The 20,250-nt window shown below is 43.3% G+C and overlaps 1 protein-coding gene across 1 annotated transcript in view; it reads left to right on the top strand.

Moving 5' to 3' along the window:
- Nucleotides 1-20,250, top strand: part of LOC135506002 (mannosyl-oligosaccharide 1,2-alpha-mannosidase IA-like) — a 169,745-nt gene that overhangs the window by 76,648 nt on the left and 72,847 nt on the right. Inside the window, exon 4 of the mRNA XM_064925330.1 lies at nt 895-975. Coding sequence (XP_064781402.1) covers nt 895-975 — 81 coding nt within the window. The remainder of the gene's footprint in view (nt 1-894; nt 976-20,250) is intronic.

The raw sequence follows: 20,250 nt of genomic DNA, 5'->3' as shown, positions 1-20,250 counted from the left end.
CTCAGACGAAAATTTCAAATAGTATCCGTAATGTCCACAGAAACATGTCAAACGTTTTTTATAATCAACCCTCAGGGTGTTTTTAAAATATATCATCGATAATATATCAAACGGGACTGTCACATTTTCAATAGGAGAGGGAGAGACAATGGCTGCCCCACTCTGTTGCGCAAGCAAAACTCTGCGAACACCCAGCTATCCACTGACGCGATGTTATCTTTAATTTTTCCTGAAACTATGTCTAAAGGCTGACACCTTGAGGAAGCCATAGGAAAAGGAATCTGGTTGATATCCCTTTAAATGGAGGCAAGGCATCCAATGGAACAGAGAGCTTTCAGGAAAAACAGCACTTCCTGACTTGATTTTCCTCAGGTTTGTTCCTACAATATCAGTTCTGTTATACTCACAGACAATATTTTGACAGTTTTGGAAACTTTAGAGTGTTTCCTATCCTAATCTGACAATATGCATATGCATATGCATATTCTAGTTTCTGGGCTTGAGAAATAGGCAGTTTCAAATGGGTACGTTTTTTTTTTTTTTGCCAAAAACTAAAATCCTGCCTCCTACACTCAAGAAGTTAACTGACTTGCCGAGTTTAATAAAGATTAATTAAAGGTGTAAAAAAAAAAATTGCCAAATTGGTGTCCAAAAATACCGATTTCCGATTGTTATGAAAACTTTAAATCGGCCCTAATTAATCGGCCATTCAGTTTAATCGGTCGACCTCTAATTCATACCCTGTGTACCGCCTGCCAGCTGCTGCCTGGTGACTCAGCAGGTTGAATACTCCTAATCATGTAACCTTTGTCTCTCTCCTCCCCCCCTGTCTCTCTCTCCATTCCTCTGTATCTCTATCTCTCCATCTCTCTCCTTTGTTTGTTCTCTCTGCAGAATGCTGAGGTCTCTGTCTTTGAAGTGAACATCCGGTTTGTCGGAGGCCTGCTCTCTGCCTATTACCTTTCTGGCAAAGAGGTATGTACCTAACTGTGAAAACTGCTGGTGCTGCCCAGAACTACTGCTGTAACTCAATGAGATCTGATACATGTCACATGGAAAAGAGGACATCATTTATTCCATCTGCCACAGTTTGATAGACACCATGTTAGTGGAGACAATTACATAGAGATAGCTGCCAATAGTTGAACAACCATTGCCCCTAGAAAAGAGTGACGTGAGGCTTCAGAGAATTGTATTGAAGCAATGTTGGAACAGTGTTATTCCAAAGTTTCTGTACCGTCAAAGAGAGGTGAGAGCTTTGCTGCCTGCCAATCTCTTGAGTGCAGGACAGTCCTTCAACGAGATGTAAAGCTGTGAAATATATCAGGGGTTTAGCCAATCTCGTCTGAGAGGAGATCTGCTAACTCTGGGATTTGTGTGGGGACTGCAGTTCACTCACATGGTCAGGAAACAATCTCTTAGGAACCATACACCTTTTTCCATTCAGCTGTTGTGACTCATTATCAAATCTCTATTTGTCTTCATGCAGTCAGAGTTTTTTAAATTACTTTCTCTAATGTATGGTTGGAAAATAAGGTCAAGTCATAGATCCCACCAAATAGACTCCTCCAGTTGAATTCCAGCAGACATGAGGACTTTTCCAACCAGAAAATCTATGCTTTTTCTCTCCCCATTTCAAAAGGTTTTTAGGGAGCTACTGAACCTTGGTTCCAAGCTAAGTGGCTCTCATAAACAGAACAGCAGTCGCAACACCAGAGTGGGAGAAAGACACTTAGAAGTTGAATGAGCTCAGCAAAAGTATATGAAGAGGCCCAATCTAAAGAGAAGCATAAAAAGAAGCTGATCTTTGTATCCCCTCTTTTTGTATTCTGTGGATGCTCACTGTGGATGCTCACTGTGGATGCTCACTGTGGATGACTTATTATCAAATATTTATAGAATTACCAAGGCTGGAAACTCATGAGTTCTGAACGGAAATAATTTCTGTCTTTTACACATTTTTGTCTGCAAGAGGTTTTTAATAAAATGGAGAGCATACTGCAATTATTCCCCCCCCCCCCCACACGCCGCATAACAGCGTTTTAGGTTATGAAGCCATGCATCATTCTGAAGGATGCTGTTTATCAAATATTGCCAATTATTTCAGAGCAATTATCTAATTTAATATAATTTCCCTCCAATTAAGGTAAAATGGTATGAAATAGGTCCCTCTTGAGGGTTTATGCAAGTCATACTACTGGAGAGTGAGGTTGACAGTAATTCTTTACCTTTTAACACCAGGCTTCTCCAAATAGCCCTCTGTTGACAGACACCAGAAGCAGCCAGGGTTTTGAGTGTATTAGTTCCCTACAGGAATTCTCAAGAGTTCATTGTGCTTCCCATCATTTTGTTCTGACTGATAGACATTGGGGGAATGTTTCATCAGTTTACAGCATGCACTGTAAAACAGCTTGCATATTGGCTTGCTATTGAAATTCCCTGTACTAATGAATATACAAAGAACATGGCAATGTGTTATGTCCAGGACTTGCACACAAAGCTGCATTGTAATTCATTGTAATGAGACCTCGTATTTTCGCTTCCATTCATATTAATGTGATTTCTGAACTGTAAAATGTAGATGAGAGGAGCATGAGGAGAGGCAAGTCACACCGTTAAGCACAAGCAGCAATGGCAGTAACAACGAAGCGTGCTTCACAGAAGCAACTACAATGAACCACCTTTGCTGGTTCTTTTTTTTTACTCTTTGGAGAGTGGGGAATAAGTATTTCTGTACCTGGTGTATGTATTATGTTAAAGTCCTCTCTGTAAGAGCGACTATATCCTGAGACAGAAATCCACAGGACTAAAAGGGCTTACAGTAGGTAGATGTACCAGCTAGTTCATTGCATATTGTTTTCAGATGAGTGATTGCCAGGGGAATACTAGTACAGTAGTAACGCATTATGCGGTAAGACTATAGGTTCTAGAGGTTTGTGGTTAAAAGCAATGCTTTTTTTTGTTCTGCTTGGATTGGCAAGCCTGTCCCACACAGTTTTTCATCATAACAACGTGATAAGCGTGTCGTAATGCTGCTTTCTAGTGCTCTGCAGCTTAACCTGGGCAGAACCTAGTCTTGATTTACACAGGGAATAGGGTGTTTACCACCATAGAAAATAATGTCCTGGTATGCAGAGCTTGGAAATAGTGTTATTGACAGACATAACAAGTGTACCAGGTGTGTTTATAGTATTCTCCTTTGTTGTATTCCAACACCTGTACAGTGAGGCTGTGCCACCTCCCAGCAGATTGGATCCATTTCCTCCTCTCTAAAACTGAGTGTACTGAGCTCTGCTCACCCTTTCATCCTCTATGAGAGGCGGACCCATTGATGTGAGACTTAGAACCTGAGTCCAGGGAGCTCCTCAGAGTCCTGCAGGAGAAAGGAGAGGGAGTTCTGTACGCCCAACCTGCTTTAAGCTGCTTTGAGCAAGACAATGGAGGCTGAGACACGTGCAGGAAGCCGGGGGCAGGTGGTAGGGGAGATGGGGCCTGGTAGGCAGCCTCTGAGATCTCTCCCTGGCTTCAGTGACGGCCCCTGCCCCTTTCGCTTGGGTGGAAGTCAAAGTGGGCCGGACCCTTTGATAAAGAATGAATCAGTGAAAATAAACAGATGCTTGGCAGTATAGCCACAGCCCTGCATACTGGTCAGGCCCGTCCCTGTCGGTCAGCCAGCCCTGAGACGACGGATTGGAGAGCTGAACAGACACTTGTTCATCATCATGCATCATGACGAAGGGATGAGGGAGGAGCCATAAAGAGGCTCCCCTCCTGATGTGCTCATTGCGGCCGTTGTCCGCACCGCATACCGCTTAATGTACTGCGAGATCAGTTATACCAGGACCTTCTGGAAAAAAAAGCTATTGATGCAGGGAAGTTGTTTACCATTCGTAAGTTGTACTGAAGTGAAGGCCACCTGGCCCCCGGTCACCTCTGATTTAGACCATGGCTGTTTTTCTTCCTATGAGTAATGGATGGGGATTAATACAGGGCTGACTTAGACCTGCTGTTATTTACAGCTGTACAGTTTTCCATCACCTGACGTGTTGCTGAATGGGATTGGCTGATCTGTCAGAGCAAAGCACTTAACTCCTCAATGGATCAGATATTGATTTCTGGAGCCATAGGTAATTTTACATAACCGACCGAAGCTATTTGGGAATCAGAAATGAATGGCCTGGATGGACCCCAGAGTTTTAAAAATCCATTCAGAGATTAGGGACAGCACAAACACTCATACACGCTCATACCTGATTACTGTGACAATCTTACGCTGGGGACATTTCATTATCTGGGATCTTACGTCAATCAGAGTCAGGAGAAGGTTATTGAGGTGTAATCCTCTTCTCTCCCTCCCTCTTACTAGTGAAGCTTACATATACCTCTATACACCATGGGTATTCAGGCTCTAATGGCTGAAGTGAGCACTGAGTACCCCACAATGTGAACATTTGACCATGTCAGAAGGAGGAAGAAATATAATGTAAGACTAAATATTTCAGAGATCTGGGGGAACCAAGTTAAATACCTCTGCGAAACCCGCCTACATTTTTGGGCCTGTCATTAATGGCGGGCGGTGCGTTTGGCTGTGCTCTGTCTGAGGCTTTAGAATGATCTTGTTTGGAGATGTGTTGTAGTGCCAGCAGTGCTATTTAAACAGTGTGATTCTCAGTGGGGTGAGAGAGTGGAGGAGCTGCTGTTGAAATAGGCTCATGTCTGTCTGTCTGCCGGTCAATGATACGATCAGGGCCTGGTCTGCAGGGAGTCTGGCTGGGCTTGCCTGGAACACAGACAGCCTTGGCAGTGGAGTCTCTCCCAGGCACATGGAAGCTGCTTGTTAGATCTCTCCCTCTCCATTATCGATGCAGTTTAACCTGGATCTAATATGCTGCCTACCTTTACGATTAAGAAACCTGGAACCAGTTAACAAACCTGCCTCTTTTCTCGCCTTAGCCAAGGATTTAGCTCGTAAGCCGGGCTTCTGCAGTCTTTTTGATCTGTTCTCCGTTCAGTTACATTGTGTGACTGGCAGTAGTCCTGTTTTGACTCTCTGTAATGAGTCATTTTTTACAGCCAATGGTGTATCCAGGGCCCAATGGCACAAGCTCCACAGGCACTGTGTAAAAAAACACTGTTGGTGGAGTTTGGAAAATTGTATTTCCCCATCAAACACACACGTCAAGGTTTTGAGGAATTGAACCTCTCCTTTTCTCATGTTTTGTTATTAGGTTATTACACCGTTTAGGGTCGGGTCCAGCTGAAGATAACAGCCTCCGCTTTGCTGTGTGTGGAAATGATTCATATAAATGGTGGGGTGGGGGGGATACTTCAAAGTGTATAGCCTAGTCTTCAGAGAGTGTTGCATTGTCAAAGGGATAAGCACACAGAGACGGACTCGGTTAGTCACTCCTACTCAGCCACTGAGTAAAATGTACTCTGTCGCTGCTGCACCCTCTCATTCCAGACAGACAGGCTTTTATTTTTTGACATAAGTTGGAAAATAAAATCCATTGATTTAATTTCTTTCCAGCTCTTGGTTATACTCTTGTCTGTGTGTCTCCTGGGTTTGTGTGAGTGACATCAGTCCGGAAGAACAAAGCTTCCCAGCAGCTCGAACCCAAGGTCACCTTTGGAGTTGGCCTTTTCCCTCCGTCCGAACACAAGGTCTTAGGTTTTCCGCGGGTGACGAGGCCCGCTCCTATTTTTAGCCTCCTCCAACGGGCTGTAGGCGAACGCAAGCAAGCGTGGCCAGGAACACAGCTAGCTACCATTTAGAGCTGGCATGAAACCGCACCGCACGCCTGTAGACTCCACTCCACTCTTCTTAAGCCTGTTTCCTCTGTCATCAAGTAGCTAATCCTGTTTATGGTTGTGAAACAAGAAAACATGCATTTTTCACTGCACCTGCCACATCCTGTATTCTCTCTTGTCAGTGTTGGGGTTAGTCAAACTGAAAACACAGTCAGCCATTGTGATTTTGTTATACAACTGTGATCTTTACTTCATTCACTGTATACAGATGTTTCTATTGTGTTATTGGTTGTACGTTTGTTTATTCCATGTGTAACTCTGTTGTTGTTTTTGTCGCACTGCTTTGCTTTATCTTGGCCATCTTCGCAGTTGTAAATGAGAACTTGTTCTCAACTGGCCTACCTGGTTAAATATAGGTGAAATCAAAAAAACTATAGGATCGAAACATAGTGTTGCCAACTCTTTGAGCACAGTCAGGGAAACTAGATGAGTACTCAAAGGCCATCTTTTGGCTAGGACGTACAAAGTCATGAACATTTCAGTCGAGGCAATATCTTTCCCTCTGTATGTTGTTAGGACTACTTCTCTCCCCACTGAAATGCGAATGCAGTCTGAATGCAATCTCTGTTTCTCAGAATGTCCTGAAAGTTTTAGTAACAGACAGGTTGTGCGTGTACATTTTTTTTCTAGAGCCCATCTGACGAGATGAGAGAAGCCCTCCTTATTACGAGCGAACAAATCAGTGAATCATTTCACACTAGCAATTTTCAAGTGACTGACTATCACAAGATCACAAGGATTGTTTGCTCTGTCTACATTCCTGTATTTACAGGTAAATCACGACTCATTTAGCAAACAGTGGGCTGAAGGCTCGTTACCACTGTTTATTGCTATTTTGGCTGGTATGATTATAAAGTGCATCTTTCCTGTTTACGGCAGGCAGAGGGTCGCGACATGGAGGATATTAATCATAGCCCAGGGCCCACAGCCGCTTTTATCTGTTACAGGACACCCGCTTTTACAGTGAACAATCTGTTTACCCTCATCCCTAATTAAGCCACAACATTCATGAGAGAGCGCGCTAATAATGATCTGCTTAGTGATGGATGGGTTTTAGAGTGCCATCTTGGATAGGATATTTGTTTAGCCTTTTGGAGTTGGTGACTGACAACGTTTTGAACCAAAATAAAGTCGTAGCTTGGAGGGTAAGCACTGCACTGTCACTCAGTCCTCTCCTCTGGCTTCTTGCCTCAGAGAAGTGTGTCTGTTTGCCTTTGTTTTCCTCCACTTTCCTTTCTTTCTGCTCTGTTATCCAGAGCTCCTCTTTACTCTGAAGTGAGAGTTGATTTCTAGCATTGTTTATAGATCTTCTCTCTGACCTGAAGGACTTTGTTACTGTAGAACACACTGCACACTAATCTTTCGAGAGACAACACAAGCCTACATGGGGAACATGTTGTGTGATATGCTTCTAATATGCCAAGTTAGGAGCAGCTGTATATAAAATAGTATGATTAAACACTATTAAAAGACATGAGTAATGGATGATGTGTTCTTTGCGGTAATGAAGATTGCTTGTTTGATACTTGTTTGCACTAATGAGAATAGCTCTGTTGCAGCTTGTCCTGTGGGGCGCAATGCCCCTTTCTACCCCTACGAACATGACAGTCAAACTTACATTTGCCATATGTGACTATGCATCTCAATGAACGTACATCCCCTGCTGGGATGCCTGGAGGTTCCTTGCAATCTGTTGGAACGGCATTCAAGGTGGCACTAATGAATATCTTCATTGGAACCAATGAAACTTTCCACTGGGAAGGTTTTTTACCGTGAGGCATCACACAACAGAACAACCACCATATGGACATGACATCATTTAGAACCCACCACACTATGAAGGTGGGTTTTGCGTTATGTTCTGTGCTTACCTGACAATAACTCCTGGAATGGTGTGTCCCATTTGTGTAGTAATCTCACACCTGGTAGATCTCGGCAGACTTAGTTGAACACTCAGGGATCATAAGTTGTGCTGTATCGGAGTGAGAGAGTAGAAGCACTACATTTGTCTACCGTTGATAACCATAACCATAACCCCCCATATGTTCCTGTCCATTGGAGTGTGAGCATACCTGGGAGTTGAATCAAGATGCACTCATTACTCCTGCTCACATTTTACCTCCATGCTTAACATGACATTTTTATATGCTATGGGGTATGATGACCCTGCAAGAAATGGCTGCATCATTGCCATTTGAATAGGACAGTTTTGCCCTCGGTGTGTGGAGTCATTTGGCTTTGCTGCCTGCTGTGCTGGCAGTGACACTGCCTGGCCTTAAAACCGTTTTAACTTCCTGGCCTTTTCTCTCCGATACTCTATTCCTCCTGTCTGCCTACTCTGGCTCCCTCTTCTCTCCCTAGGAGATGTGCTGCCTGCCTGGTGCCCACCTGCGTGGTCTGCCAGTCAGGGAGATTGGATTGGAGATTGGATCTAGACTGCGGTCGCAGCATTCATCTTTCCACTAGAAAGAGTTTTACACAAGCCTCATTAGATGAGGTCTTTTTAGTTTACAGTTGCTCTGGGTCCTGTGGTTCAACGCCCACCCCCTACACCTACGTGTCTCTCAAACTGATCTCTCTACACACACACACACACACACACACACACACACACACACACACACACACACACACACACACACACACACACACACACACACACACACACACACACACACACACACACACACACACACACACACACACACACACACACTCGGAATGCCTGACTGCTGTCCTCCTGAATGTCAAAAAGAAAAACAGTCTAAGTGAATCTTGCTGTCACCAAATTCCTTCAGCATGTCACCCTCCGTGTGCAGTGAGCTCGCTGTAGCCAAACATTGCGCCCCAGCCTGCACCTCCTCATGTGTATGAAATGGTACAATGACATCCCCCATTTACACATTCTGTTATGCATTCAGAGCCATAGACTGTCCCTGGCCCCTGAGGCTTCCCTGTGTCCCTTTTACTGGGTTTTATGAAATATGCCATCAGGATAACAGTCAAGAGGCTGAGACAGATAAGTGAGGGCCTCTCTAGAAGCCAGTCTCTCCCTCATGTTCTCTAAAGAGACTCATCCATCTGAGCACGTACCTTGCACCCCCCCTTTAAGTGCTGTCAGTTCTGTCCTGTCTGGACAGGGCACAGAGCTGAGGAGAATAGCAGAGCAGTGAGGCTGTGTCTGAACTGTGAAGTGATCGACTTAACCAGTAACCTTGTCCAGGACAGGGAATGTAGGAGCTCTGGGTTTCAACCAGAACTCGATAGCAGGTCCATGTGTTAACTCGGCCAGCCAGCTGTGGCAGTCTCTAATGAGGCGATTTGAAGCATCGTGGCTCCCTTCTGGAGAAAGTCGAAATAGAGAGGCTTAGAGTGTCAGAGCCTTTACTCAAATCCATAGACTAGTCAAACGTATTTTCTCATTGTTAGAAGTGAGAGGGGACCCAATGGAGTGGTTTTTCATCCAACATTTTCTTGACATGACTGTTATCTGCCTTTATAGCCCCGCTGTTTCACAAGCTCAATTCACCACAAGTCCCATAAACACTCTAAATCCGGATGAGTCCTGTATGCTGATGTGCTGTGTTCAAGCGCATAGCCTTAAGTCGCCTTGCTGTGCATTTAATCACAGATAACTTTTACTGCCTGTAGTTCACTGAGCTCAGATCATATCCGGTTTCCACTGAACATTTTACAAAAACACATTTACTTGAAGAACTTTGCATCTGCGCTGGTCTTGAAGTAAATGTGTTTTTCAAAAATGTTCAGTGGAAACCGGATATGATCTGAGCTGAGAGACTACAGGTTGTCCTTGTGCTTAGAGTTGTATGGTTTGCTTAAATTTGCGATCGTTGGTTTTTGTTTGGCATACATTATTATTTTTCAAATTTGACCTTTTCTCCCCAATTTCATGGTATCCAATTGTTAGTAGTTACTATCTTGTCTCATCGCTACAACTCCCGTACAGGCTCGGGAGAGATGAAGGTCGAAAGCCTTGCGTTCATCGAAACACAACCCAATCAAGCTGCACTGCTTCTTAACACAGCACGCATCCAACCAGGAAGCCAGCCGCACCAATGTGTTGGAGGAAACACTGTGGACCTGGCAACCTGGTTAGCGTGCACTGCGCCCGGCCCGCCACAGGAGTCGCTAGTGCGTGATGAGACGAGGATATCCCTACCGGCCAAACCCTCCCTAACCCGGACGACACTAGGCTGATTGTGCGCTGCACCATGGACCTCCCGGTCGCGGCCAGCTGCGACAGAGCCTGGGCTCGAACCCAGAGTCTCTGAAGGCACAGCTATGGCATACATTTTAAATTGAAAATGTTTCAGCATCATTCTGTTCACGTGGAATTGCCCATAAGTTTGACCTTGTGAAGGCAATTGTCCTACTGACAGTTTCTCTTTAATACCTCCGATACATGAATATTTCTCTATAATTAAAGACTTTTCCAGATCATATGATGGAATGAATTAATAGGAATTGCCCATATTCAAAGTGGCTTCTTGCGAGCTGTTGTTGAAGGTTAAGTGACAGTGAAGAGGTTTGACGTGGAGAGCACAGGGCAGATGAAGAGGTTTGACGTGGAGAGCACAGGGCAGATTAAGTGGTTTGACGTGGAGAGCACAGGGCAGATGAAGATGTTTGACGTGGAGAGCACAGGGCAGATTAAAGTAGTTTGACGTGGAGAGCACAGGGCAGATTAAGTGGTTTGACGTGGAGAGCACAGGGCAGATTGTAGATCATGTTTGATGAGACGAGCACGTTACAGCCACAGCCTCTTGTTACAGCAAGGGAGAGGATGAAAAAACAAAACTGTCAGGACGGAGCTTAGCGCTCGATAATGGCTTTCCATTGAAGTCGAGCAGGTAATAATGAACACGGTTGCGACATGTGGAAGACAGCTTGACTCCAACCCCAAATATTGATCTCACCATCGCCTCTCCTGGGCTTATTAGGCTGTGTCTGTCTGAGTGGCTCCAACTGAAACCTCCCTCTTTAGGAGATGAAACAGGTGCTTATGAAGTGTTCATTACTCCACACTACCAAGTAATTAGAGAAAGGGAAAGAGATGGCTCCGCTTCATTGAGCATCGGATATTATTACATGAGCTGCTGTTAGTCAGGAGACGTCATCTGTTATTATGACCAATGATATGCCAAAGTTCTCTGAGGAGAAATTATAATGGCTATAATCATTATTGTGGGATAACACTTTCTATGAGCCGCTGGTGATTAAAGCATTATTCATTTATTACGTCTTGTCACCACATGATGCATGGGATGATATGATAACTATTCATAACAGCTCAACGTTCCTTGGGATAGGTCTAGCCTATACCTAGATGCATGCTTTAATCAAGGAGTCTGCCCAAGTGCTAGATATGAAGGAAGTATTGTCTCTGGTTCTCATTCCAAGTTGTTTTATTAAACACCTCTAAGAGGTCTCTCCCCTCCTCTCCCTGGAGGACCGTCCATCAAGCCCATTGACCTCTGTAGAACATTAATGAGTTCTCATCATGATAAGGGCAACATTTACATTAGCAGATTATACTGTACATTTACATGTGGCTTCTATTTGACTGTAATGAGACATTTTGGGACACAGCCAAATTCTACAAGCTATATGAATGACCCAGTTACTGTATGTGTGTCTGCTGACGTGGACCCCTCATATTCGAGAGTGTAACATGTTTTCTGACACCGGTGCTGTATACCGTCGTCTTTGGGCTGTGCCACACTGTATTGTTATGGTGCTCCAGCAGTGTGTTAACGGTAATGCCAGGCAACAGGGTCAGGTCCTGGAGCCAGGGAGGAGATGAGGGAGGACAGAAACTCATTTCAGGCTGTCGCCTCGCGCCTCGATGGGTTTCAGGACACCCAGGATCCACTTCACATATCACAGGCACCAGCAACACTTTCCACTGAGCCGATTAGTTTGGGGAAAGGGGATTAAGAAGGATATCTTCAAGTTTAGCAGTATGTTTAGTAATATGCTTTATTGGTAGGTAAAAAGAGAGGGATAAAAGTTTGTTTTCTTGCTCCCCCTGCAAACCCAATTTTCTCCCTTAACAAAATGTTATTTACCTCACATGCTGGAATAAGCCTCTCCAGAGTGTTATTCCCAAGCTATAACCTGTAAGCCAGTGACATCGTTTCTCCTCACCAGTGTATGTGTGGAGGTATGGTATGTACATAAGTCTGCCACTGCTGTTTCTGGTCAGTGTAAATGTTATGATGACCTTTGCTTTGAGGAGTCACGGTGGGATTACTCAGATGTTATTGTAGGTTTCTCCAGTGCATTTGTCAATTCACATGGAGGCTTTGCACCATGTTATCTCCTAAGTGTCAGAAATACTATTATTATTACATTTTCCGCAGATGGTTTAAGGGTTTAAACATGTTCCACGGTCGGGGTGCCTCCTCCACCCTCCTGTCTCTCTGGTTTTGTTTGCTGTGGTTGGATCGGTGAAGTCTACAGCCCACACCCACTCAGAACACAAGCCCTCCATGGTGTTGATGGCTAAAGGAACATTTGAGTGAGGCTGAGCTCCTTGACCAGAGGCTGCACACTGAAGTGGAAGTGGAGTTAAACAAGGATGGGGGTGTGAGGCCCGACACGCTCAGCGGGTGTCTGATTAGATATCTGCGTTTACGGATGCGGCCAACCACAGATTCACATCACTCCCAGCTTGGGGCATTTCATCCAGACTGCAAGCGACCATTTTCAATTCACACAGGCGATCCCGGGTCGCTATTTGTTTTTCCCCCTTCTGAGTATATTCGTCTAGCATTGGGCATTTTTTAAGATTGTCTCGCCACACTTTACATCGCTGTGTCAGGAATGGAATTAAAGTGTTTGTTTTGTTGTCTTTAAGTGAAGTGTTTTGCTCAGGCCCATTTCCATAGCAACTTGTTCAGCTTCAGAGGTAAGTGCGCACTAGACCACCCATTCTAAACCCGTGTGGGAGGGTAAGTGCGCACTAGACCACCCGTTCTAAACCAGTGTGGGAGGGTAAGTGCATGCCTCGTGAAAATACCTTTCATTAGGTATATTAATGTGAAACTCCACACTGGTCTCTGTATTCTGCTTTTCCGGATTGTTTCAAAGCGATTTCTCTCCTCTATTTCTCTCTCCTCTATAGTATGGTATGTAGTTATAACAATATTGTCGATGTTGCTTCCAGAGATCAGCAGACCTCTTCAGAGGGACCTTGGTGTTTGAGGGGTTATTGAATCTGTTTTATAATGTGGTGGTGACTGGCTGGTGGAAGATTTCTAGTGGCTCAGACTAGGCCTGTGGCGGTCACAAAATCTCGTCAGCCGGTGATTGTCAAGCAAATAACTGTCGGACTCAAGGTAATTGACCGTTAATGAACATAAACACATTTAGCATCTCCTGGCTTCCACACATAGTCTACAAGCCATTTTTAAAAGTCTAATAAATCCATGTAATATAGCCTACACATTCACAATAAATCTATTAATGATTTTAGACTGGTCTAAAGAAGCATGATATGACGAAAATGTATAACAGAATAGCATACTCTGAGTTGTCCTTATGTTAAGTTGTCCTTATGGCTGTGGTCTACACTAGTTCATTTAACAGACAAGATTTGTTTATAATTCCGCGGGCATTGTTTTATATTATTTTATAGAATGAAAAATACAATTGAAAAAAGCTGAATAAAATATTAATATTTTCTCCAAACGATTTGAGTGCTCACATGCGCTATTCTGTTTTGAACAGTTAACCAAGAAATGAGTACTCCTAAATGCTTAATTTAGAGTTATTTATGTAACTTTAGTTGTTTGACAAACATGGGCTATATGTTTTGATTTTTAATACATTGTAAGGCTGCATGATGAGACTAGTGATGATTTGGAAAAAGTCTCTTGACTGTACACACTCCAATAGTCTATCATTCACATTTTGACAAGCACTTGATAATGCCTCAAATTTCAAGGCAGCATCCCCTTTGTGCACCCTAAAAAAATCCATGCTTTTTGTTGCCTTGAGTTCAGAGTTGTGCCCTTCTCCCTGAGTGTGCTGCGAAATCCGAAGTGTCTCTCACTCACACGGCTCTTCATCAGGTGATCGATCGGGTCTTTTCACAGGCTACAAGTGAAGACAGACACATCAGGGACACAACTGCGTGCGTCCCAATTCCAAGGTGCGTATTGAAGATACTGGAAGAACATTCCACATTTACTTTTCATCAGCCAACAAGATGAGAAGGCTTAAAACCTCTACCAATCCCGGATCCGGTATATTTGTCATCAGCAATGCTGAATAGCAGGACAAAAATTCCAAATTATATCCATAATGTCGACAGAAACATGGCAAACGTTTTTTATAATCAATCCTCAAGGTGTTTTTCAAATATCTATTCGATAATATATCAACCGGGACAGTTGGCTTTTCACTAGGGCCGGGAGGAACAATGGCTGACTCTCTTTTGCGCAAAAATCACTCTGAGAGCCCACACCTGACCACTTACGTAATGTGGTCGTTCACGCTCATTCTTCAAAATAAAGGCCTGAAACTATGTCTAAAGGCTTTAGACACCTTAGGGAAGCCATAGAAAAAGGAATATGGTTGATATCCCTTTCAATGGTCAATAGGGATGCATAGGAACACAGAGCTTTCAAAATAAGAGTCACTTCCTGATTGGATTTTTCTCAGGCTTTCGCCTGCAATATCAGTTCTGTTATACTCACAGTTCTGTTATACTTTACAGTTTTGGAAACTTTAGAGTGTTTTCTATCCTAAGCTGTCAATTATATGCATATTATAGCATCTGGTCCTGAGAAATCGGCCGTTTACATTGGGAACGTTATTTTCCCCCCCAAAAAAATATTGCCCCCTAGCTTCAAGAGGTTTTAACGAACAGCAAAAGCACTAGCCTATGTCAATCTACTATCCCCCATAGTACAAAAGTTGAACTATTCTATGCAAGAAATAAATACTCCAAACAGTCTGAAGTGATACATCCAAAATTAATACAACCACTAGCATCAAAAAAACTTTGGCTGACGCAACAGGTCAAAACGTTTAGCTTAAAATGTTAAGAAACTGTTAGGCTATTTCTTCATTATAAGCACAGAAATGTGCACATGGTAGTAAGCTATAAGCGCAAATATTCCATTCGCGGAAAACACCATTATCAAAAGTGACCGCAAATGCAATTATGATTGTAATGCTTTTATTATAAATGATCTTCCTCAAACTTGATTGCGCTGCTTATAAACTCAGCAACAAAAGAAACATCCTTTCACTGTCAACTGCGTTTATTTTCAGAAAACTTAACATGTGTAAATATTTGTATGAACATAGCAAGATTCAACAACTGAGATATAAACTGAAGAAGTTCCACAAGCATGTGACTAACAGAAATAATGGAATAATGTGTCCCTGAAATAGTGGGGGTCAAAATCAAAAGTAACAGTCAGTATCTGGTGTGGCCACCAGCTGCATTAAGTACTGCAGTGCATCTCCTCCTTATGGACTGCACCACATTTGCCAGTTCTTGCTTTGAGATGTTACCCCACTCTTCCACCAAGGCACCTGCAAGTTCTGAGGGGAATGGCCGTAGGGAATGGCCATCAGGTCTCAGACGTGCTCAATGGGATGGAAATCCGGGCTCTTCGCTGGCCTTGGCAGAACACTGACATTCCTGACTTGCAGGCAATCACATACAGAACGAGCAGTATGGCTGGTGGCATTGTCATGCTGGAGGGTCATGTCAGGATGAGCCTGCAGGATGGGTACCACATGAGTGGAGGAGGATGTCTTCCCTGTAATGCACAGCGTTGAGATTGTCTGCAATGACAACAAGCTCAGTCCAATGATTCTGTGGCACACCGCCCCTGACGTTCACGCAGATGAGCAGGGACCCTGAGCATCTTTCTTTTGGTGTTTTTCTGAGTCAGTAGAAAGGACTCTTTACTGTCCTAAGTTTTCATAACTGTGACCTTAATTGCCTACCGTCTGTAAGCTGTTAGTGTCTTAACGACCGTTCCTCAGGTGCATGTTCATTAATTGTTTATGGTTTATTGAGCAAGCATGGGAAACAGTGTTTAAACCCTTTACAATGAAGATCTGTGAAGTTATTTGGATTTTTATGAATTATCATTGAAAGACACGGTCCTAAAAAAGGGACCTTTTTTGCTGTGTTTATATGCCAGTTAGGCTCTAAACCCCTTGAAAAGCAGATTCATGTGCTTCATTTAAAAAGTCATTTGGCCAATTTAGTTATGATACAAACCTTATTAAAACATATACTCTACCGTTAAAAAGTTTGGGGTCACTTAGAAATGTTTTTTGAAAGAAAGGCACATTTTTTTGTCCATTAAAATGACATCAAATTGATCAGAAATACAGTTGTTAATGTTCTAAATGACTATTGTTTTTTATGGAATATCTACAGTTGAAGTTAGAAGTTTACATACACTTAGGTTGGAGTCATTAAACTTGTTTTTCAACCACTCGACAAATTTCTTGTTAACAAACTATAGTTTTGGCAAGTTGGTTAGGACATCTACTTTTTGCATGACACAAGTAATTTTTCCAACAATTGTTTACAGACAGATTATTTAACTTATAATTCATTGTATCTATAATTCCAGTGGGTCAGAAGTTTACATACGCTACATTGACTGTGCCTTTAAACAGCTTGGTAAATTCTAGAAAATGATGTCATGACTTTAGAAGCTTCTGATAGACTAATTGACATAATTTGAGTCAATTGGAGGTGTTCCTGTGGGTGTATTTCAAGGCCTCCCTTCAAACTCAGTGCCTCTTTGATTGTCATCATGGGAAAATCAAAAGAAATCAGCCACAACCTCAGAAAAAATATTGTAGACCTCCACAAGTCTGGTTCATCCCTGGGAGCAATTTCCAAATATCTGAAGGTACCACGTTCATCTGTACAAACAATAGCACGCAAGTATAAACACCATGGGACCACACAGCCGTCATACCGCTAAGAAAGGAGACACGTTCTGTCTCCTAGAGGTGAACATACTTTGGTGTGAAAAGTAGAAATCAATCCCAGATCAACAGCAAAGGACCTTGTGAAGATGCTGGAGGAAACGGGTACAAAAGTATCTATATCCACGGTAAAACGAGTCCTATATCAACATAACCTGAAAGGCCGCTCAGCAAGGAAGAAGCCACTTCTCCAAAACCGCCATAAAAAAGCCAGACTAGGGTTTGCAACTGCACATGGGTGCAAAGATCGTACTTTTTGGAGAAATGTTCTCTGGTCTGATGAAACATAAATAGAACTGTTTGGCCATAATGACCATTGTTATGTTTGGAGGGAAAAGGGGGAGGCTTGCAAGCCAAAGAACACCATCCCAACCGTGAAGCATGGGGGTGGCAGCATCATGTTGTGTGGTGCTTTGCTGCAGGAGGGACTGGTGCACTTCACAAAATAGATGGCATCATGAAGGTGGAAAAGTACGTGGATATATTGAAGCAACATCAAGACATCAGTCAGGAAGTTAAAGCTTGGTCGCAAATGGGTCTTCCAAATGGACAATGACCCCAAGCATACTTCCAAAGTTGTGGCAAAATGGTTTAAGGACAACAATGTCAAGGTATTGGAGTGGCCATCACAAAGCCCTGACCCCAGTCCTATAGAAAATTTGTGAGCAATCTGAAAAAGCGTGTGCGAGCAAGGAGGCCGACAAACCTGACTCAGTTACACCAGCTCTATCAGGAGAAATGGGCCAATATTCACCCAACTTATTATGGGAAGCTTGTGGAAGGCTACCCGAAACGTTTGACCCAAGTTAAACATTTTAAAGGCAATGTTGCCAAATACTAATTGGGTGTATGAAAACTTCAGAATCGCTGAGAATGTCACGAAATAAATAAATGCTGAAATAAGTCATTCTCTCTACTATTATTATGACATTTCACGTTCTTAAAATGAGATGGTGATCCTGACTGACCTAAGACAGGGAATTCTTCCTAGGATTAAATGTCAGGAATTGTGAAAAACTGAGTTTAAATGTATTTTGATAAGGTGTATGTAATCTTCCGGCATACAGAGGCCCATTATCAGCAACCATCACTTCTGTGTTCCAATGGCACGTTGTTACCTAATACAAATGTATCATTTGAAATGGCTAATTGATCATTAGAAAACCCCTTTGCAAGTATGCTAGCACAGCTGAAAACTGGTGTGCTGATTTAAAGAAGCATTAAAACTGGCCTTCTTTAGAATAGTTGAGTATCTGGAGCATCAGTATTTGTGGGTTCGATTACAGGCTCATAATGGCCAGAAACAACAGACTTTCTTCTGAAACTCGTCAGTCTATTGTTGTTTTGGGAAATGAAGGCTATTCCATGCGAGAAATTGCCAAGAAACTGAAGGTCTTGTATAACAATGTGTACTACTCCCTTCACAGAACAGCACAAACTGGTTCCAACCAGAATAGAAAGAGGAGTGGGAGGCCCCGGTGCACAACTGAGCAAGAGGACAAGTACATTAGTGTCTCGTTTGAGAAACGGACGCCTCACAAGTCCTCAACTGGCAGCTTCATTAAATAGTACCCGCAAAACACCAGTCTCAATGTCAACAGTGAAGAGGCGACTCCGGGATGCTGGCCTTCTTGGCAGAGTATGGGTATGGCGTTACAAAATGGAGTGATAGCCTTCCTTCCTTCAAGATCCCTTTTACCCTGTACCAGTCTCCCACTTTATCACCAAAGCACCCCCAGACCATCACATTGCCTCCACCGTGCTTGACTAGGCCATTCTAAGACATGTAAATGTATTCCCACCACCACCAAAGCACCCCCAGACCATCACATTGCCTCCACCATGCTTGAGAAATGGTGTCAAGCACTCCTCCAGCATCTTTTCATTTTTTTCTGCGTCTCACAAATGTTCTTCTTTGTGATTCAAACACCTCAAACTTAGATTTGTCTGTCCATAACACTTTTTTCCAATCTTCCTCTGTCCAGTGTCTGTGTTCTTTTGCCCATATAACATGTTATTTTTATTGGCCAGTCTGAGATATGGCTTTTTCTTTGCAACTCTGCCTAGAAGGCCAGCATCCCGGAGTTGCCTCTTCACTGTTGACATTGAGACTGATGTTTTGCGAGCACTATTTAATGAAGCTGGCAGTTGAGGACTGTTTCTCAAACTAGATACTCTAATGTACTTGTCCATGTGGAATTTGATTGCCTTCCTGACTCGCGACCGCCGGTGTGGTCACCGCAACAGCCCTAGTTCAGACTGACTCAGGCATTTTCTCTAAAAATTCTCTAAATGCAGTCCCCAGAAACAGGAGTCTTGATTCTATCTCCTCCAGCTTAGGGATTTAGAGCTGAGTTTTGTCTAGCGAAGGATCCCTCCATTTTTTAAACGACACAGCCATGCAGGAAGAATAATTTCTGTGAGCGACTACTCTTTCTGTTCCCCCACAATAACATCATCAAGTCTACGAGACCTTCTACAGTATATTAAGTGTGAACTGTTCAGCCTCCTTCCGTCTGGATCATCTCTGTCTCTGAACAAACTGTCCTAATTGGATTACTATGGCAGAGCAATGACAAGCCACACCCATAACCGTCAGGGCTATCAGGCTCTCTCTAGTCCTCAGCAACAGTGGCACTCTCCCTCCCTCTACAGTATTTAGGTTAAGCACAATTAGCAATCTGTGTAATCCAAACCCCAGAGAGCCAGTGACGGAAAGAAAGTGTCTCGTATCTACTAGCTGTCGGCTGTGTTCTCATCGTTCTCATCATTCAACTTCTCCCAAACTTGATATAATAACCCTGTCCCCCACCCCCACTACCATAAGAAGAGGATGAACCAACTGCCTGCGTTCTAGCCTACATTTCAGCATATGTTACTGAACACACACACCACCACAGTGGTTTGGCAAGGGGAAAATTGGTTTTGGCGACAAGGTCACACATTGGATTACGACGGCTTGATCAACGAAGAAACTGAGATGCTTTTTAGTGTGTGTACAAGCCCTTGGCTACACTGGTTTTGTTTACTACCCCTCCACCCAGTTTAAAAGGGAAACAAGTGTTACTTCTTGCCCATAGTGTTCCTGACAGAGGATATAATTGCAACACACTCACTACGGTTTATTTTTCTCCACCCCATCTCCTCTGTGCTCTATACTGTATATACCTACTATATTCCTCTACAGCTCATTCATGCTGTGCAACAAATCAATCGCGTCTCGTACAAAACTGTGCACAGCATTTATTTGAAGACGTGCTGAGACCCCCCGCCTATCATTTCTAACCCTCGGTCTCTCCCGTTTGTCTTCTCAGTTTGAAGAGCCTATTCCCATTCTCCTCCCTCTCCCTCCAGCCATAGCATATGGATATAAGCTATCTGGCAGACAGCCAAAGGGCCTGCCGGTTTCAGGACCCCCTACAGTGCTCCCCCAGTCAGTACTGT

This window comes from Oncorhynchus masou, chromosome 19 (genome assembly GCF_036934945.1).
Source record: "Oncorhynchus masou masou isolate Uvic2021 chromosome 19, UVic_Omas_1.1, whole genome shotgun sequence".
NCBI classification, from domain to species: Eukaryota; Metazoa; Chordata; class Actinopteri; order Salmoniformes; family Salmonidae; genus Oncorhynchus; species Oncorhynchus masou.
Note: the sequence above shows the minus strand (reverse complement) of the source record. Positions and strands in the feature narration are given on the sequence as shown.